This window comes from Salmo trutta, chromosome 37 (genome assembly GCF_901001165.1).
Source record: "Salmo trutta chromosome 37, fSalTru1.1, whole genome shotgun sequence".
Taxonomy (NCBI): Eukaryota; Metazoa; Chordata; class Actinopteri; order Salmoniformes; family Salmonidae; genus Salmo; species Salmo trutta.
Window position 1 is genome coordinate 18,158,383 of NC_042993.1, and position 22,267 is coordinate 18,180,649.

Genomic DNA, 22,267 nt, shown 5'->3' on the forward strand with positions numbered 1-22,267 from the left:
CCTTTATTTAACAAATACCATAATCATATGTTAGTCTCATTCTGTGACTGGAAGTGTCTATGGCTAAAAGAGGGGAGGTATAATATGTGTTTCTCTGAGTCCTTCCCTACAGCAGACCTTTGTTAATTGAGGGAGCTGCTTAGGGAGCATGGAACAAACTAATTGTTATTTCCTGCTGTTCTGTGCCCTCCCTCCCCAGTCCCCGCTGCTCAGTGATCTACTCCCTGTCCTGTGGGATATTACCCTCCACCAGGGATGGTTTCACACACAGCAGCTGGTCTAGATGGCCAGGTTATACAGTATAATCCTGGTCTGCATCTCAAATGGCACACTACTCCCTATATAGTGACTACTCCCTATATAGTGCACTACTTTTGACCATGGCCCATAGGGCTCTGGTTAAAAGTAGTGCACTATATACTGTAGTGATGCAGATCTGTTGTATAGGGTAGGCCACACACTATAGGCTTCTCTTGTTTGCACTGGCACGTGCAATCCTCGAAGATTAGGTTCTGAGAGAGACTGAATCCTGTCCAGACACACATGGAACACTATCTCTATTAAAGGGGACAGGTCTTCTCATGACATGGGTCATGGCTAAGGTGAGAGTTGTTAGTCTAAGACTGTGGTCTGAAGCAGTCAGTGGATTAGAGCAGAGACTTAGTCTGCTTCCCAAATGGCAACCTATTTTCTACATAGTGCCCTACTTTTGATCAAAGCCCTATGGACCCTGGTCAAAAGTAGTGCACTATATAGAAATAGGGTGCCCTTTGGGACACAGATGTATCTGCAGTAATATGGGATGCTAAAGGAATTACCCTATTAACTCAGCACTGCACCATCTGGCTTCAGAGGCTTTGTTTGGTCCATTCAGCCGTGTGTCTTATCAGTAAACTATAGTTGTATGTATTTGTTGTGTCAATAGCCTACTTCTGAAATGACTTCAGAACACTGCTGGTGCTCTGTGGTGTTTGCTCTATTTAATAGTTGCATTAAGACATTCCTGAGGTACTTTGAAGTGAGCGTGCTTTGTCATTATTTGTTCGCTAGGTAGGCAGCATGCATACACACTCCCCATAGGAGAACCCTTTGAAGAACCCTTTTTGGTTCCAGGTTAGAACCCTTTTGGGTTCCATGTAACACCCTACCCACAGAGGGTTCTACATGGAACCCAAAGGATCCTACCTGGAACCAAAAAGGGTTCTATGGGGACAGCCAAAGAACCCTGTTTTCTAAGAGTGTTTAGTTGAAGGGAATATGTTGGCTGTTTTTTCCTGTGGCTGTAATTACTTATGCGATGTCTCACCACCAGTCATACATAGACCAGGCAGCCCTGAATCACCAACCAGTCAGCAGCAGATGACCAGGCCTAGGCACCTAGCTTACATGTCTCTGACTGCTGTGAAGGGAAGAGGGGTGGTGTCTGATTTGTTACAGTACGACAAGTGGTGCCTCTGCCTCTCCCTTAGGTGGATGTCAGAGAGAACGGCAGCCCAGAGATGCTCTTCTCTTATTCATGTATCTCTCTCTTGCTACCAATGAGTAATTGATCCCAGAAGGCACCTATGTTAGAGCAAGAGGAGCTGGGTTCACTTGTTCCTCCAGAGATGTTGTTACAGTCAGCACAGTCCTGTACCTCCCAGAACCAGCAGCTTTGGAACAGTCCAAGGCTAGCAGAGCCGGAGTATTCTGAGCATGGTGTGTGGGTGTGTAATGATAGAGCATGGCATTTGGGAAGAGGCCATGGGGGGGCGGGGCGAGGAGTGTCTGATGTTGGAGTACTCTGGACTGCAACGGAATACACCCTGTTACACCCTCTACACCCTTTACAAATGTAAATGGAAAATGTACATATTCTACGCAGTTGACAGTGAGGTTTCTTTTTTTTTATATGAAAATATTCATTGGCTTATGTTTTCATTTTAAAAACCAATACAACCATGATCTACTTCTTGGTACATTATTTGATTATACTGATTTGACTTTAGTCTACCTGTTGATGTTTTCCGTGTTACTGTTCTCAGAGAACTGTGTATTGTATTGTAGTAGAGCCAAATACAGTTTTAAATGGACACTTCAGAGAATTCACTGGCCAGGTTGTTATCATCAGAAAGCCAATGAAGTCCTTGCCATCTCAGCAATAAAATAGGGTGGGCTTTAGTCTACCCGTCGAAGTTTGTAATTTGAGAGTGGGGGCATATGCTGAATTAGGAAGCTGCATGCTCTTAGCAACTGCAAACAAATGCCTCTGTGGAGCTCAAATGTCCCCTAGATGCATGTGGGTCATTCACTTTTTGCAGCATATGTCATAAATACCCAGCTGCCACCAAATAGAGAGCAAGTCTCTCTCTCCTAGTGGTGTAAATATAGGTTGCTATGAGAACACCATGGCTCCCAGAGAGCATGCTGCCATTGTTGCTCTGTGGAGTGGCTGAGGGTGAGGGTATTCACTGTCTGTCCTCTGCTCAATAGGGGGGAAACTCAAGTGACAACTGACAAGAATAGCATTGGTTCTAACGTGTGGAAGGGTTAAAGAGCTTCTTAAGGTAGTGTTTCCCCTATATTATTTTAGCAGAGGTGGCTCTAAATTATTGCAACCCCTGCAAAAAAGATGATGTAATTTAATATACAGTACCAGTCAAAAGTTTGGACACACCTACTCATTCCAGGGTTTTCTTTATTTTTACTATTTTCTACATTGTAGAATAACAGTGAAGACATCAAAACTATGAATAACACATATGGAATGATGTTGTAACCAAAAAAGTGTTAAACAAATCAAAATATATTTGAGATTCTTCAAAGTAGCCACCCTTTGCCTTGATGACAGCTTTGCACACTCTTGGCATTCTCTCAACCAGCTTCACTTGGTTTTGATGTCTTCACTATTATTCTACAATGTAGAAAATAGTAAAAATAAACAAAAACCCTTCAATGAGTAGGTGTGTCCAAACTTTTGACTGATATTGTGTATGTATGTATATATGTATGTATGTATGTATGTATGTATGTATGTATGTATGTATGTATGTATGTATGTATGTATGTATGTATACGTACACATACGTACGCACGTATGTGTACGTACGTACGTACATACACATGTATATGTATATACATACACGTGTATATATATATGTATATATACACTGCTCAAAAAAATAAAGGGAACACTTAAACAATACAATGTAACTCCAAGTCAATCACACTTCTGTGAAATCAAACTGTCCACTTAGGAAGCAACACTGATTGACAATAAATTCCACATGCTGTTGTGCAAATGGAATAGACAACAGGTGGAAATTATAGGCAATTAGCAAGACACCCCCAATAAAGGAGTGGTTCTGCAGGTGGGGACCACAGACCACTTCTCAGTTCCTATGCTTCCTGGCTGATGTTTTGGTCACTTTTGAATGCTGGCGGTGCTTTCACTCTAGTGGTAGCATGAGACGGAGTCTACAACCCACACAAGTGGCTCAGGTAGTGCAGCTCATCCAGGATGGCACATCAATGCGAGCTGTGGCAAGAAGGTTTGCTGTGTCTGTCAGCGTAGTGTCCAGAGCATGGAGGCGCTACCAGGAGACAGGCCAGTACACCAGGAGACGTGGAGGAGGCCGTAGGAGGGCAACAACCCAGCAGCAGGACCGCTACCTCCGCCTTTGTGCAAGGAGGAGCAGGAGGAGCACTGCCAAAGCCCTTGGTAGTTAGTCTTGTCCCATCAATTCCCGTATGGACTCGGTAGAGGCGAAGGTCGAGAGCCATGCGTCCTCCGAAACCCGACCCTGCCTAGCTGCACTGTATCGGTGACACACTGCTCGCTTAACCCAGAAGCCAGCCACACCAATGTGTCGGAGGAAACACCGTACAACTGGCGACTGATGTCAGCATGCATGGGCCGAGCCCGCCACAGGAGTCGCTAGAGCACGGTGGGACAAGGACATCCCGGCAGGCCAAACCCTCCCCTAACCCGGACGATGCTGGGCCAGTTGTGCGCCGCCTCACCGGTCTCCCGGTCGCAGTCAGCTGCGACACAGCCTGGGATCGAACCCAGGTCTGTAGTGACTCCTCAAGCACTGCGATGCAGTGCCTTAGACCGCTGTGCCACTCAGGAGGCTTTATATATATTTCTGCCGCGAATTCTGCCACGCTTTTAAATACATGTAGATAGTCGTTGGCTCAATTACTGGAAGTCTATGGGAACGCTAGTAGCAATCCACAGTCTCTCATTGATGTGTGCTGACAGTCTCTCTTTCTCTCTCTCTCAGCACTTGGACACCTTCCAAATGAAGGCAGATTTTTCTTTTTTTCCTCAGTCCTTAATCAATAGCTAGTCTGTTGTGGTATTAAAAGATCCCAAATGAGATGGCCAAAGATTTCTAAAACCAGATCAAGCTGCTTTAGCAGACAATAGGCACAATGGGGTGGACTACATAATTATCCAAATAAGTATTTTATTTCCTGATATTTACTTGTTTATTCTCCTCTTTGTCCCTTCATATTATTATTAATACATTTTTAAATCAAATGTTCAATGTATATATTCTGATCAGAACCTTCATATTATTGTAGGGTAAGAAAAGCACTAATGTCAGGAAATAGATGAAGATTTTCCTTTACCTTACACACAGTACACAAATAGCAGTATGTTCCAATAGGATCCTAGTTCCTATGTAGTATAGTATGTAGTTACTAATAATATGCAGGTATTTCATATGCTTATTATGGTCAGTAAAATAAATGTCTGTTGGAGTGAAATGGGTCGCTTTTGTTTTATTACTCCATAGTATGCCTAAATGCACAGTGCCTACTTTTTGAGCATAGTGCTCCCATTGTTTGGGGCTAATCCCATTGTGTTGTATAGAACGGGCCATGTCAGGTGTCTCTCACCACAGTGGTTGTGTACCAAATGGCACTCTATCCACTTTATAGTGCACTACTTTAGATTGACCAGGGCCTATAGGGCTCTGCTCAAAAGTGATGCACCATATAAAGATTAGGGTGCCATTTGGGATGCAGCTAGTGTTTCGTCTACCTTCAACTTCTAAAATGACAGGTCGTCATTGTGGCGTCTCTCTTCATCAGGTCTAAACGGTCTCCTGCTTCTAATACACTACAGTCCCAAACTCTACTAACATATTCCACTATTTTAATAAGACCCAGGGAAGGAAGGAATATTTATATTTCCATAATTATTTTGGCAGGATAATTTATGAACCTCATATAGTACAAGCGCTCATCAGTCTTTCCTTGCAGAGTTAGCCAGTGAGTTGTATCTCCCACTGACTCACTGCTTCCTTTATTGTTGTCCAATACAACAGAGAGCATTATTGATATGAACTTGAGCCTGTGGTAGAAAGAGCACAGAGGGGTTGACTTATTCTATCTGGATAGTTGCCTAGAGGGGAGCAGAGTCTTATTTGGGCCTTGGAATGTGAACAGTCCCATGCACACAGAGACTAATCTCGTAATCAGTCTAACACAACACCAGGGTAACAAACTGCCAGGTTATAGAAGTAGTATCTATTCACTGGTTAGCTAGATACCCTACAGCTACTGCAGTTCCTGTGCTGTGGGGCTTGTTGTGATGCTTACACCCCCCCCGCTGGGTCTAAACAGCTAGGTTAGGTTTATAGCAGTAGTAGGCCACTCCTCTCAACACCTAGCTGGTTTGTTAGTCACTGGCTACTCCCTACTGTAGTCCCCTGTGCTGTACTGTGGTGTGATGTTGTTGACCATATCATAGTTACACTATGGTTACACTATCTCTGACAATCCCTACTGCAATGTAATCCTACAATAATTACAGCTGTACGTCTTTTTGGGTAAGTCTCTATGACCTTTGCACATCTGGACTGTACAATATTTGCCCATTTCTTTAAAACATTATTCAAATTGCCTGTTGATGATTGCTAGACAGCCATTTTCAAGTCTTGCTATAAATTTCCAAGCTGATTTAAGTCAAAACTGTAACCGAGGTCACTCGGTTACATATAATGTTGTTGTGGTATGCAACTCCAGTGTAGATTTGGGCTACTCCTTGCCAATGACAAGCATACCCATAACATGATGCAGCCACCACCATGCTTGAAAATATGAAGAGTGGTACTCAGTGATGTGTTGTGTTGGATTTGCCCCAAACATTACGCTTTCTATTCAGGACAAAAAGTGAATTTCTTTGCTCAAAGGGATATTCTATTTTTTTTTTTAAATGTACACCTCTACCAAACAGTGTCCTTCTTTGCTAGGCATTGGAAAACCTCCCTTGTCTTTGTGGTTGTGCCTGTGCTTGAAATTCATTACTCGATTGAGGGACCTTACAGATATGAAATGACGTTGAACCAACGTGGAATAGACACTGAATTGACATCTGTGCCTGAGGGAAGTTAGAAAAAGTTATAAATCATCCTCAGATTCTCATCAGATCGTCCAAGAAACCTCCAAGGTAACTAGCTAACTAGCTTGTAATCCTGGAAGTATAGCCAACCCTATTATAATTTTTAGCTAAGATACAGTAACGTTACACTAGCTACATTATTTTGGGAGTTAATATAGAATTGGCTGGTGATATCACTGAGCTCAAGAGAGAAAATGAAACTGTCCTCGATTTACAGATGAGTTTCAAAGGAAGAGAACATAATTACATTTTCATGCATTTTGGATTACAATATCCTTTAAAAAGTCACCAGAAGTGACCTTCTCACAGTAGTTAAACAAAATCTTGTATGTGTTTCCATTGGATTGTGTGTTCAGTTAAAAAATATCTTGGGTTGATTCCTTTCATAACTGGCCAATGAAGTGGAGAGAGCGGACTGAGTGGTTCTGTGAAAGGTCCATTTGTAACCCAGTCACTGAGGAAGCTGCACTTACTGCCCAGCTCAGTATCGGAGTTTCCTTCTCTCTTTTGGAGACTCTCTCTCTGCCCGAAAAGGTTCTTTGTTTGTGTTTGTGTGTGTGTGTGTGTGTGTGTGTGTGTGTGTGTGTGTGTGTGTGTGTGTGTGTGTGTGTGTGTTAGCTGACTCAATGGGTCCTGGGCTGGAGACAAGGGCACACTAAGATCTCAGTCTCGAGCGGAGATGTGCGAATTGTTGCCCCAGTTTCAAACACACAGCTACACAGGTGCAGTGTCTACCTGATCCATTCATATTGGTATACCACACTACACTGGTTTTGATCATGAAGTTCTTTTCATTTTAATCGCCCTCTCTGTAGTGTTTGGAACAATTGTATTTCAATGGTTCAATTGCTCTGTGGCGGGTATGGATGCCGGACTTAGTTATTAATAATTAACTTAGGTGAGGTTAGAGTCCAAGCACAGTGGTTTGTTGAATGTTCACATGCATGCCTACTCTCCACCTTCACAGAACAAGGTGTCTTCAAGGCTCCTAGAAGAGATCTTTTCCCTGTAGTCCTTGGGAAGGATTTATAAACACGGACTGATATACAGAACTCTTAATCAAAAGCCCAAGGACTGACTTGACGTGAGTGGTGCAGATTTATCTCATACTGTTGTTTGCTCAGTAGGGAGAAAGTGTGTAACTATTGAACATACCTAGAAGGGAAAAAGCATTAATCATTGTAAACTGTATATTATAGTCAAGATAATGGTGTGTGCTGAGACAAAGCTACAATTTGTTCCTCTGACACGTGTCAAATACATAGTCAGGTGTAGTAAAAGTTAGGACCACTAATGATTTTTTCGCTAACTATAACATTTTCCGCCAAGATAGAACTGCCAAAGGGGGCGGTGTTGCAATCTACTGCAAAGATAGCCTGCAGAGTTCTGTATTACTATCCAAGTCTGTACCCAAACAATTGGAGCTTCTAATTCTAAAAATTCACCTTTCCAGAAACAAGTCTCTCACTGTTGCCGCTTGCTATAGACCTCCCTCTGCCCCCAGCTATGCCCTCGATACCATATGTGAATTGATTGCCCCCATCTATCTTCTGAGCTCGTGCTACTAGGTGACCTAAACTGGGACATGCTTAACACCCCGGCCATCCTACAATCTAAGCTTGATGCCCTCAATCTCTCACACAAATTATCAATGAACCTACCAGGTACAACCCCAAATCTGTAAACATGGGCACCCTCATAGATATCATCCTAACTACCTCGCCCTCCAATGATCTCAGCGATCACTGCCTCATTGCCTGCATCCGTAATGGGTCTGCGACCAAACGACCACCCCTAATCACTGTCAAACGCTCCCTAAAACACTTCTGCAAGCAGGCCTTTCTAACCGACCTGGCCGGGGTATCCTGGAAAGACATTGACCTCATCCCGTCAGTAGATGATGCCTGGCTATTCTTTAAAAGTGCCTTCCTCACCATCTTAAATAAGCATGCCCCATTCAAAAAATGTAGAACTAGGAATAGATGTAGTCCTTGGTTCACTCCAGACCTGTCTGCCCTTGACCAGCACAAAAACATCCTGTGGCATTCTGCATTAGCATCGAATAGCCCCCGTGATATGCAACTTTTCAGGGAAGTTAGGAACAAATATACACAGGCAGTTAGGAAAGCTAAGGCTAGCTTTTTCAAACAGAAATGTGCATCCTGTAGTACTAACTCAAAAACCTTCTGGGACACTGTAAAGTCCATGGAGAATAAGAGCACCTCCTCCCAGCTGCCCACTGCTCTGAGGCTAGGAAACACTGTTACCACCGATAAATCCACGATAATTGAGAATTTCAATAAGCATTTCTCTACGGCTGGCCATGCTTTCCACCTGGCTACCCCTACCCCGGTCAACTGCCTGGCACCCTCCACAGCAACCCGCCAAAGCCCCCACCATTTCTCCTTCACCCAAATCCAGATAGCTGATTCTGAAAGAGCTGCAAAATCTGGACCCCTACAAATCAGCCGGGCTAGACAATCTGGACCCTCTCTTTCTAAAATTAACCCCTATTAACCCCTATTGCTAGCCTGTTCAACCTCTCTTTCGTATCGTCTGAGATTCCCAAAGATTGGAGAGCTGCCGCGGTCATCCCCCTCTTCAAAGGGGGTGACAATCTAGACCCAAACTGCTACAGACCTATATCTATCCTACCCTGTCTTTCTAAGGTCTTCGAAATCCAAGTTAACAAATACCGTACCTTCTCCGCAATGCAATCTGGTTTCAGAGCTGGTCATGGGTGCACCTCAGCCACGCTCAAGGTCCTAAATGACATCATAACCGCATCGATAAGAGACATTACTGTGCAGCCGTATTCATCAACCTGGCCAAGGCTTTCGACTCTGTCAATCACCACATTCTTATTGGCAGACTCGACAGCCTTAGTTTCTCAAATGATTGCCTCGCCTGGTTTACCAACTACTTCTCTGATAGAGTTCAGTGTGTCAAATCGGAGGGCCTGTTGTCCGGACCTCTGGCAGTCTCTGTGGGGGTGCCACAGGGTTCAATTCTCGGGCCGACTCTCTTCTCTGTATACATCAATGATGTCGCTCTTGCTGCTGGTGATTCTCTGATCCACCACTACGCAGACGACACCATTCTGTATATTTCTGGCCCCTCTTTGGACACTGTGTTAACTAACCTCCAGACGAGCTTCAATGCCATACAACTCTCCTTCCGTGGCCTCCAACTGATCTTAAACGCAAGTAAAACTAAATGCATGCTATTCAATCGATCACTGCCCGCACCTGCTCGCCCATCCAGCATCTATACTCGGGAAACTCTCCTTCCAGACTCACATTAAGCATCTCCAATCCAAAATTAAATCTAGAATCGGCTTCTTATATCGCAACAAAGCATCCTTCACTCATGCTGCCAAACACACCCTTATAAAACTGACCATTCTACCGATCCTCGACTTCGGTGATGTCATCTATAAAATAGCCTCCAACACTCTACTCAACAAACTGGATGCAGTCTATCACAGTGCCATCAGTTTTGTCACCAAAGCCCCATACACTACCCACCACTGCGACCTGTATGCTCTCGTTGGTTGGCCCTCGCTTCATACTCGTCGCCAAACCCACTAGCTACAGGTTATCTACAAGTCTCTGCTAGGTAAAGCCCCGCCTTATCTCAGCTCACTGGTCACCATAGCAGCACCCACTCGTAGCACACGCTCCAGCAGGTATATCTCACTGGTCACCCCCAAAGCCAATTCCTCCATTGGTCGTCGTTCCTTCCAGTTCTCTGCTGCCAATGACTGGAACGAACTGCAAAAATCTCTGAAGCTGGAGACTCATATCTCCCTCACTAGCTTTAAGCACCAGCTGTCAGAGCAGCTCACAGATCACTGCACCTGTACATAGCTCATCTGTAAACAGCCCATCTATCTACCTACCTCATCCCCATACTGTATTTATTTATTTATCTTGCTCCTTTGCACCCCAGTATCTCTACTTGCACATTCATCTTCTGCACATCTACCATTCCAGTGTTTAATTGCTATATTGTAATTACTTCGCCACCATGGCCTATTTAATGCCTTAACTCCCTTATCTTACCTCATTTGCACTCACTGTATATAGACTTTTTGTTTTCTTTTGTTCTACTGTATTTTTGACTGTATGTTTTGTTTATTCCATGGGTAACTCTGTGTTGTTGTACGTGTCGAATTGCTATGCTTCATCTTGGCCAGGTCGCAGTTGCAAATGAGAACTTGTTCTCAACTAGCCTACCTGGTTAAATAAAGGTGAAATAAAATATATATATCTTTTTTTTTACATAATCTTCTCTCAGTCCTGCCTTCAGTGCAGTTAGCGCCATGTATTTTGGTGCAGTGTAGAGGTGCCGCCTGCGCTCAAAAAAGAGAGTTGAAAATGTTTTTTATGCCTATTGTAATTGATATATTGAAGCATGAAGCATTATACAGTATAATGACAGACAATAGAAAAACATTGTAATGCGACAGACTCGAGTTTGGATGAATAGCAATGCATGCTGGTTATCTTTATCCTTGTGTGTTTAGAGGGTTACATCTCTATACTGTTTAAAATAATTGTTTTATTTATTTGCAGACAAGAAACTACAAAACAATATGATAAAAGTTTAAAAGGCAAATGAAAAGAGCATATGCAGGAGGGGTTAAAAACCCAAAGTCTTGTAGAGCACCTCCCCTTTTTTAAGTATTTATAAAACAAGATAACTGCATTAAGTTTTTATAATAATGTACAAATCATGATAAGGAAAGTCCTTGGTGTCAGATTTGAATGGAACATCACATCAACACGGCCCATTGTGACCCTGACAACAAATAAACAAACTTTACATATCTGGAGACAGACTTGCTTTTAAGTAATTTCTCTGAAAGACAGTAAGTTATTGCAATTCAAGTTGCCTCTATTATGTTTGTTGTCACCTATCCCAGCGCAAAACAGCAAAGTAGTGCAAAATCTGGTCTATTCTATTTCCCTTTGAATCACCATGACGACCGGACTGCCTTTTCTGGGAGAAAACAAAACAACGTAATTAATTTCTCTACGTTGCCACAATCAGGCCAATCTGCAAAGGACAATTTTGCTCTAAAATATCTGATTATAAAACTAATCTTAACCCAAAACTTAGCCATACCCCTAACCTTATGCCTATCCCTAACCTTATGCCTTAACCTCTGTCCATCCCCCAGGAAGAGGATGAAGTCCCGAGCCCCTCCTCCGCCCCCGGCCCCCGAGCCCGCCCCCAGGAGAATCTTCCGTAACGCTGTGCCTGATGGGGGAGGCTCAGCGCAGGGCAGTATGGGCAGCATGGTGATGGAGAACGTGAGGACCAGCGTAGACCTCCACATCACTCTGCCTCAAGGCTACCAGACCAGCAGCACAGTGGACGGCAGGTGAGAGGCAACACACGCACACACCAACACACACGTCACATATGCACACGTACACATTACCCCTTCGACCCTCAATTCACAGACTCTGTTATGTATGTGGATGTGGCCTTGTTTGGTATCTGATCGGAGGGGCCTTTTCAAGGTTCCCTCAGTGGCCCAGAATCAGTGTGTGTGCGCATGTTGTGAGAAGCTGACCTGCCAGAGCCTCTCTGGCCTTAATGAATGTCTCTCTCTCTTTCTGCTGGAGCAGTGAGTGAATCAGACCAGGCCATCCAGGACTCCAGCCCTCATGCAGAAAACAAGACAAGGGCCTCTGTTAATGCTGTTAATGAGTGGCATGTGAGAGTTTCTAACAGTATTTGTTTTTTGTGAACCAATATAGGACAGTGGTCCCAGGTCTGTCTGAAGTCTTGCCAACTGCTCTGGACAGAAACAAACTGATCTGGGATCAGGCTCATACAGTGGTCGTCATCTCTCTCACTTGGGGCCGTGTTTTCCATTGCCTTTTACTCTGAGTGATGCTCTTTGCCAAGTCATTTGGGTAACACTTCATTTGGATAGTCCATCTTTAGACTATCAGTAACATTTCAACTAGCTATCTAATACTAAACAAAAATATAAACACAACATGTAAAGGGTGGGTCCCATGTTTCATGAGCAGAAATAAAATTAACATTTGTAATACAAACATAAAGGTTATTACTTTCAAATTTGGTGCACAAATTTGTTTACATCACTGTTACTGAACATTTCTCCTTTGCCAAGATAATCCATCCACTTGACAGGTGTGGCATATGAAGAAGCTGATGCTGGGGACAATAAAAGGCCACTCCAGAATGTGCAGTTTTATCACACAACACAATGCCAAAGGTGTCTCAAGTTTTGAGGGAGCGTGCAATTGGCATACTGACTGCAGGAATTTCCACCAGAGCTGTTGCCAGAGAATGTTTATTTCTCTACCATAAGCCACCTCAAATATCGTTTTAGAGAATTTGACAGTACAACCAACCGGCCTCACAACCGCAGACCACATGTAACCACACCAGTCCAGGACCTCCACATCCGGCTTCTTCACCTGCGGGATGGTCTGAGACGAGCCACCCGGACAGCTGGTGAAACTGTGGGTTTCATTTATTTTATTTTATTTTATTTAACTAGGAAAGTCAGTTAAGAACAAATTCTTATTTACAATGACGGCCTACCCCGGCCAAACCCTAACCCGGACGATGCTGGGCCAATTGTGCGCCGCCCTATGAGACTCCCAATCACGGCCAGTTGTGATACAGCCTGGAATCATACCAGGGTCTGTAGTGACGCCTGTATCACTGAGATGCAGAGCCTTAGACCGCTGCGCCACTCGGGAGCCCCTTTCGTTTGCACAAACAAAGAATTTCAGCACAAACTGTAAGAAAGCGTCTCGGGGAAGCTCATCTGCGTGCTCGTCATCCTCACCAGGGTCTTGACCTGACTGGTTTTCTGATCCACATCCATTTCCTTATATGAACTGTAACTCAGTAAAATCTTTTCAATTGTTGCATTTATATTTTTGTTCAGTATAGATTCCCACATTACTGAGCACAAATCACATCTCTAGCTCTAACCTTAAACCTCATCTTAACCCTAAACTTAACCCTTATTCTTAACCTAACCATAACCGTAACCTTAGCATACAGATGCTTATCAACAAATAGTTTATTAATAGTATGACCATCTGTAGAGCATTTACAGATGAAAAATCTGGACAATCCAAATGAAGTGTGTGTAACCGTCATTTGATTTATGGGAAATCAGTTTCGCTGTCTCAGTGCATGATAAAGCCCAAGGGAGTTTCATCCAGGTGTCATAAATGTCTTGTAATCACCTGGATCATGTGTGCAGGAAGCAGTCAGACAACACCCTCTCCATTATGGTGTGTAAGGGTTTTGTCACACTTGTCATACTGTTTTCATTATGTTAGGGAATACAGATCAATGTGTTGTGTTTCCAGTGTCTTATCAAAGCCTCATTTGCTAGATAGATATGTTATTCTAAGAAGAAAGTTGTAGTATAAATTAATACATTGATATTTTCGAATGAACCGTAACTCCCCATCCTACAGCTAATGTGTAATGCATTATGATGCAGTTGTAAGACTTGTGATGAGCAACCTTTGCTCTGGTCTTTACCTGTTGGTTGTTCAGAGCAGCCCTTTAGCACTTTGGTCATATGAGCTGTCTTCTCCCAGCAGGCAATAGAAAGCATCCTTGAGTTTCTCTCTGTCCTGGATTGACAGTTACCCTTTGACACCTCGTCAGTTGATGTTCTGTATTACATGACATGGGACTTCATATGATGCTCAAAAACAGAACATTGTATCAGGATTAATTAAGACATTCTACATTCTCAAGTGAAGGATTTAAGACACTGGCCAGTCGGGCTAGTAGACTGCAATTTTTACTAGCCCTGGTTACATTCTTCTAGCCAAATTTGTGCCATTTGATATTTGAAATCCAAAATGTCACTTGCCTGATGGGCTAGTTTGGCACATTTTCTACTAGCCCTATCTGCAAAGCACTAGCCTCAGGCTAGCTTACTTTCCATCCCTGCATACATATATTATAAGTAGACCAGATGGGTAATTTATTGTCAATTGACTAAGGCTAGATTTCCTATCTGAAATTCATTTAACTTTCTAAAACGTCACTAAGTTCAGATCATTAAATCAGCCTTTTATGTACCAATTTGCAGGCTTATCTAACGCTGTAAGCCGAGCGGCATGAGTGCCTGCCTGTGCATCACCCAGTGTAATTACAGCTAAAGGAGGTAACCCTATCTGTCAGTCAAGTCACGTCCCAAACAGCACCCTATTCCCTCTATAGTGCACTACTTTTGACCAGAACCCATAGCGGTCTTGTCAAAAGTAGTGGTCCTTGGTCAAAGAAGTGCTCTAACTAGGGAATAGGGACTTACCTTGGTTTACTTTGTCCCGCTCCGCTCTACTCTACTCTGACAAGCCTATGACTCTACCTCTACCTGGCTTCCTGTCTGTGACTCAGCCTGGCTTCCTGTGCTGCTTTTGCCTCTCTCTGTGCAGCAAAGCGCTCATGGACCTGTTGGTGGATCTGTGCAGCCGGTACCACCTGAACCCAGCCTATCACACCCTGGAGCTGCTGTCCAGCGAGGGCCTGTCCCTAGCCTTCAAGCCCAACAGCCTGCTGGGGTCCCTGGACGTTGTTGCCATAAGCATCAGGGAGAAAGTGTTGCAGGACAAAGTGGTGCGGAAACCTCCGCCTAAAGTGCCAGAGGTGAGTACCTACTGATTCTGACCCTGATATAGAGATCTGTGTGTGTGTGTGTGTGTGTTTGTTTGTTACTGAGGATATGTAGCTGCATTGTGATAGTGAATAAGCAATTAGCTGTGTTTTATTGTAACCTGAGGATTCATAGTTATCCTCTGTTTAGTCTTCCATGAATGCACATGTATGTAGCACTTCATGAAGTTATTGGAAACGAGTTTGTTCTGGTCTGGGCCTTTTGCTGTTGTAGTGCACGGTGGGTATCGTTGACTGTTTTTGGGATACAATGAATAAGATGTTTTCAGCATTCATTGAACCTAACCTTTGACACCTGGGAAATGTGATGTATGAATCTCTATGTAACCATTGCGATCGCCCTTCTTTACCTTTTGACACTAAATCGTTGCAGCAGGAAAGGCCACAAAACCCCGAAAGGGCTCATGCTAAGGTAGGCAGCAGGTGTTATAGAGCCAGTCTCTAAACCAGTGGGATTATTACCGGCTCTTGGTGGCTGTCAGAGTGTCTTCTCTCTCTGTCTCCAGTGTCTCCTCCTACTTACCTAGCATGTGAATTTTTCATGAGAGCCTTACCTTTAGTTACCATGCATTATTTCTACTCTACTCTCAGGCCTCACTGGCCCTGGTGGCCCTGCTCCCCCTATCTCCCTTTGACCTCCCTTTGGCTGATGGCCATAGTCTGACACTATTTCACTCTGAGTCATCAAAACTGTGGGTAACACTTTACTTAAAATCAACCGGTATAATGCATTATGTGGTTGTAATGCATTTTATGACTTGTAATACGCATGTACAGTACAACCCCCCCTTTGAAACTGAGTGGTGTAAATTTAAATAAGCATACATAATAATCTATTGATTTCGATGTATGGATTTTTATGTATTCCACTAACATTTGATAAATTGTTGCCTAAAAATATGCTTTGATTCTTTTTTGTAAGTTGCCTCAGTAAGTTTTAGCAAAGAGCCACACACAAAAACAGTTGTGATTGTTACACACTCTTGCCTGGTAAGTGGTTGACATGATGTTTTCAGAAGGAGAGTCTTGAAGTCTGTACATTGTGTACTGGTGTGTGACTGTCATGGCCTCCGTGATAACAGTATCTTTGTGGTATGTCCCAAATGGCACCCTACTTCCTATATAGTGCACTACTTTTGACCAGATTCCTATGGATCATAGTGGGACCTTGTTAAAAGTAGTGCACTATATAGGGAATTGTGTGCCATTTGGGATGCAGACTGTGTTCTTCATAACAACCACCTCAACCCTCTTAGTGCTGCTTGCACTGTTATGATCCCTCTCTATGGGTACACCAAACACCCTGGGACTGACCAGTCATTGGCTGCCCACACACAGGCCCTCTCTGTCAGGCCTCGACTTGGCTCCCAGCCTCAGTTACCTCAGAGTGCTAGTCTTGAATGTCCCCCCCGTCCCCCCTCCTCCACTAGGTCTGTCAACAAATGTCTACGTTCTAAGGGAAAAGCTGAAAGTAAAGCATAACCTCTTTTGAGTAGGTGGAGTGAAGTTTTTAGTTAATCATGGTTTATCCCACGAGTCTGACACCCACTTTTTGTCTCTCCCTCTCTCTCAATATTTTCCACGCTAGTTTTTCCCATTGGATATGTACTGCTGAGATCTTTACTTTCAAGTCCCATTTAATTACTGAACTTAGACCTGGGTTCAAATCGTACATTTTTGAGCGTTTGATTGAGCCTGCCTGAAGTGCCAGATTGACATGATTGCAGACAAGCTCAAGGTCAAACGAATACTATTTGAATCTAGGAGGTTCTCTAATACTGTATCCATCCATTGGCACTAAAGTCACTGTCTTCCCTGTAAAGAAAACGGTACGTCTGGTGGTGAACTACCACAGGAGCCAGAAGGCCGTGGTGAGGGTGAGTCCCCTGGCGCCCCTGGAGAGCCTGGTCCCAGCCATCTGTGAGAAGTGTGACTTTGACCCGTCCCATATTCTGCTGCTGAAGGACAATGTCAGCAACCACGAGCTGGAGCTGGACAAGTGTCTGAGCGAGCTAGGCATCAGAGAGCTCTACGTACTGGACCAGACTCTTGGTAAATAAACCACCTTATACCCACATCTCCCTCTACCTCTTCCTGTAGAATGGTGACACATTTCTTGCCAACTCCTATGGTCATCCTATGGTCATTGGTACGACAATGATTATAGGAGTTGACAAGACAGCACAAACAGATCTGGGACCAGGCTACTCCACGTCCTCACATGATACCTACAGTGTTAGCCTGGTCCCAGATCAAATCAAGTTTGGAATGTTAAGGAGTTGACATTGTAGCAGAAACAGATCTGAGACCAGGCTAACTGTACCAACCTACCGTAATTTCCGGACTATAAAGCGCACCTGAATATAAGCCGCACCCACTGAATTTAAAAAAATATATATTATTTTGAACATAAATAAGCCGCACATGTCTACAAGCCGCAGGTGCCTACCGGTACATTGAAACAAATGAACTTTACACAGGCTTTAACGAAACACGGCTTGTAACAAAAATAAATAGGCTTTAACGAAACACGGCTTGTAACAAAAATAAATAGGCTTTAACGAAACACGGCTTGTAACAAAACATTTAAAATTAGCAGTAAGCTTTAGTTGTCTTTTTGCACTGAGTCAATTCCTCACGCTGCTGTTTCCAACGTCTTATCATCGACTCATTAAGACCAAGCTCCCGTGCAGCAGCTCTATTTCCTTTTCCAACAGCCAGATCAATCGCCTTCAACTTGAAAGCTGCATCATATGCATTTCTCCGTGTCTTTGCCATGATAAGGGTGACAAAATGACTACCGTAATCAGAATCGGAAGTTTGAGAGCGCTCGATTTAATCTAAACAGTAAACAAAAAAGTTCTTTGACCGTAACCCGTTCGGCAATTTCATTGGTCTAATGAAAGCTTCATGCCGCCAAAAAACTGAGCACGTCACAGAATGTGTTATTTTGGAGGAGAAAAAATTGAAAGCGGGAAAAATCCATATATTAGCTGCGTCATTGTTTAAGCCGCGAGGTTCAAAGCCTGGGAAAAAAGTTGCGGCTTATAGTCCGGAATTTACGGTATCTCTGTTAACAAACTATTACTGTTCCTCTTATTCTTCTCAAACTGTTTAATCGTATATTTAATTTGAGCTCTCTCTGTTGTTTTCTGTCACGCTTTTAAACCCTGATTGCATCTATAATCAGCACTCACACGTGAGATTGTTTTGAATCAAAGTAACATGCATTACTTTCTTACTGCAGCTGTACACATCTGTGCCTGTAATGTTTACATGGAGTGTAATTCAGTCTGGGCTAGTTCATTTCATCAGGGTGGCGCTGCAGAATAAATAATAAGTGAGCTTGTGTTTACATATTTGGTTAAATGAGCTTTGATAAGCACATGCCTTCCAGGGTGTGCCCCCTATGACTCTGCACTTAGAGAGGCAATATAGACGGTTAGTCATTAGAACACTACCTACAAAGCCTAGTGAGATGTACTGATGCTTGAGTTAAACTAGAGGCAGTTGTCAAATACCATTGTCAGTGTTGTTGGTAGTTTCACTGTTTCCCTCTTTTTTCTGTGGTCAGGGGTGGGAGGGGTGGGGGATTGCTTAGCCAATGACATGGGAAATGCTGCATAGTTTGGATGAAGAGAGAATCTTTTATAGCTAAGGATGGTCTGCATTGTTACAAGGGCCCTTAATGTTGTTGAAATCCTGTGATTATTTCCAGTTCGTCATCCTAAAATGGCTTCTGCACCTGCTCTAAATTACTCAGGTATTACTGTCTGTATGCTGCTTATTGTTCCCATCCACCATGCTGTAGTGACATTAACCGTAGCTTAACAGTCTCTTGTACAGTCACATTAACCCCACTTTGCTGTTCCTTTTCTCCTCGTAGGACAAGCTCGCTTGTTTTGTTTGTTTTACATATCTTAGATCAAATATAAGATACGGTCAATGTTATTTCCCTTTCTTTCTGGCTTACAGTGAGTTATGACTGTTTGTTAGATTTATTTTCAGAGGTTGAAGAATAGATGCACTGTCATATTGGAAAAGTTGAGGTGCAGTGCCATCTACTGTTGAAACTGCCTGATTGTAGATAGAGGCTTGAGAGTGTGTGTTGTTTATGGAGAATACTTTTTGTTGTAATAACTGCCATGACTTGCATAATGTGGTGTAGTAGTATAGTTCTAGCTGTGGTTTATTTCATCCCATTGGTTAATGAATGAACTGCATGAATGAAAACCTTTATTTTTAGCTCAGTGAGGCAACCCTTTCATTTCGGAGTGAACTGAAATCTATTGTCTGTCTATCCATTGTTAGAATACTTCCGTTCCAACACCTCAAGTGTCGGTGGGGCCGAGAAGAAAGGTCTGCTCGGATTCTTAAAGTTCAACAGAAGGAAATCAAAGGTAAGACGGCGCAGTTCACTTATGTTATAACAGAGTGACATTTATCCCATTGGCTTGGCTAACTTAACACCATAATACCATCTAGAGAATACTACAAGGCACCATGCATAGGCTACTCACTGAGAGAGTGTGTCTGCAGATCAAGCTGACTTTAAACTGCTGACTTACTACTACTATATGTTGAAATGCAGGAAAAGGAAGCATATTTTTTCTGTGTTTGATTACTTAAATAGCTACTGTTATTCTTGAGCTCAACATATGATGGATTTCCATAAAAAAGAATCAGTCTTACAGATTTTACTGTCCCCGTGGAAAGGGCTTTTTAACCCTAGAGCTGTAGGAGTACTGCTATCATCTGTCAAATAACTGAAATAACTGCATGTCATGCTTGTCTTGTAGTTGCATTCTGATGTATTGCATGTTAGATGTACATTCCATTTCAGACTGAAGAACAGTCGCCTACTATGGACATGGATGGTCTTGATAATAATATTATTCAAAATACTGAAAAGCACTACAATGTAAGTACTACTAACCCTCCTCTGAAATGTCTGGGTGTGGTAATTGACATCTTGCATTATATTTTCTTTCAATACTCAAATCTCATTCAATAAGTGCAATCTCATTCATTTAGCAGGAAGATAAATTATGCTTTTGAGTTCTATTCTCTTGTAGATATTCAAAAACCCACCACCTTGTAACAGATACAAAAAATGAAAACACATGAGCTCAACTTTGGTTTTCTTTTCAGTAGGGTTGCAAAATTCCCATAACATTCCCAAAATCCCAAGTTTTTCCAGAAATCATGGTTGTACAATTCCAAGAATCGGTTGGGAATAAGCAGGAAATCCAGAACTCTCCAACAAGGATTTCTGGAAAACCTAGGAATTTTGGGAAAGCTACCATTATTTTGCAACCCTACTTTTCAGCCTGTGCCTCCTCCTCTCGATATAGCTGATTGTCTGTTCTGCTCATGTACCACTAGAGGGCAGACTTGACAAGCTGATCCCACGTCTTCATATTCCCCTGTCAATTACAGTACCTTGACGGATTTAAAGTTTCTGCAGCAAGTCAACCTGAAATAAATGAAAGCCTTAAATTATTGCTTAATCTTTGATCAGCTTTACTCAGTGACACACAATGTATTTAATAGTAAGTTTGTAATACAATAGTAGTTATAGCAGTAGGGCCGGTTTCTTGGGAATAGTTTCTACTCCATCGTGGAGTTCTTTGTATGTGGTGTGCATGTGTGCTAAAACATTATTATATTAGAGCAAACATTGAACAGGCTACCTGTTTGTAAGGTAATTTAATCAGTTTTATACAATTACAGAGGAATCTATTACAGGCAGCCATCTGGGATACACCTCAAATCAATATGGGTATTTTATTGGATTTCCCATAAGACCTTGGTGGATCTCTCCTGCTCATTTGAGTCAAGCCCCAGGGCGTGCACGCACACACACACACACACCCTCTGTATCCTTAGTGATTATGTTACATCATCATACTATACCTGGCTACATTTATTCTGATATCTGGATACCATTATTGGCTGAACAGATGGGAAGATTTGTTGAGGACTGTTCATAACACAGACTGAAGTAGAACAGAATTGCATCTATGATGCAGTGTACAGTCCTTCATTGGACAAACTGATGGACCAATATGTTAAAGACTGTGTACATTGTGTATGATCTAGAGGAATGAAAACGACATTGCTTTGCTTGTGAGACACAGTTCTAGAGATGCTAAGGCATGCCAGAAATGATCCTGTCTGTTTTTTTGGGGGGGGGGGGGGTTGTTTTTTTTGTACAGAATGAAACTATTTCAGATCACATTTTGTCCTTGGAGAGGACAATAAGGGCGTGTTGCTGCCTCTAAATCATCATAGATGGCCATGCTCGGTTCTATCTGTCTCTAGTCTTGGCAGTGAGTACTCCACTTACAATGCATTTCCACCTTGGATATGCATGAGTGATAGGCATTGTGGTTAGTTCTCAGATTTCCTCCAGCATGGAATTACAGATGTTCAGGTGAACTTTTCCCAAACTTTAATGACAAAGAAAGACCCAATAGCTTTTTTGGCTCTGGTCTGTAAATTATTTAAGGTTATATAACGTATGCTACGCATTCATGGTAATTCCCTGCATGGAACATTCCGTTCCAACAGCTGAGTACAACAACAGCACGGATCCCAATTCAAAGTTACCGTAGTCTCTCCCTAAATTTAGAACGTGTGTTTGTGTTGGTCTTTCATAATTGAACATGCAGTGGATGTACTGAGGGACTCTCAGAGAGCCGGGATATTAACAGTTCAGCCACACTCCTCCCTCAAATACACAGGCATTGAGCATGTTGCTCTACCAAGGAGAGGAGGTAACGTCGAGATCCTACTACTTCTCAGGGAGGCTTACTGGATATCCTATCTAAAAACATTGACCCCTAGTGGTCTGAATATTGACTTTGATCTCAGGCCCTTCTTATGAACAATTCTCTCTTTTATGAACAAGTCGTATAAATGTATATATTTTTTCTACAGCTTATCAGAGTACACCCAATATGTTCCCCCTGTTGATGATGATGCTTATTATGCATTAAGGTTCAACCAACATATTACATGTAAAAAATACAAATGAAATCGGAAACAATTAAATATGTGAAATTGAATTAAACAATAATGTATGTTGATGCTAATATTGGGTGCAATATTCAATTATGTTTGCATATGATAACAATAGCCTAATATATTTAATATACCATAAACTATTGT

General features: G+C 42.6%; 1 protein-coding gene across 4 annotated transcripts in view; it reads left to right on the forward strand.

Annotated features, from left to right (window-relative positions):
• The window catches only part of LOC115176391 (protein cordon-bleu), a 75,285-nt gene that overhangs the window by 18,196 nt on the left and 34,822 nt on the right, over positions 1 to 22,267 (forward strand). The window contains exons 1-7 of one of the 4 annotated variants that reach the window (XM_029736406.1): positions 7,304 to 7,478; positions 11,580 to 11,783; positions 14,857 to 15,067; positions 16,918 to 17,146; positions 18,813 to 18,857; positions 19,406 to 19,494; positions 19,938 to 20,015. In XM_029736406.1, coding sequence (XP_029592266.1) covers positions 11,587 to 11,783; positions 14,857 to 15,067; positions 16,918 to 17,146; positions 18,813 to 18,857; positions 19,406 to 19,494; positions 19,938 to 20,015 — 849 coding nt within the window. In that variant the 5' untranslated portion in view covers positions 7,304 to 7,478; positions 11,580 to 11,586. Of the gene's footprint in view, positions 1 to 7,303; positions 7,479 to 11,579; positions 11,784 to 14,856; positions 15,068 to 16,917; positions 17,147 to 18,812; positions 18,858 to 19,405; positions 19,495 to 19,937; positions 20,016 to 22,267 lie in introns of those variants that run through there. The other 3 variants (XM_029736407.1, XM_029736405.1, XM_029736408.1) reach the window with 3 other exon arrangements.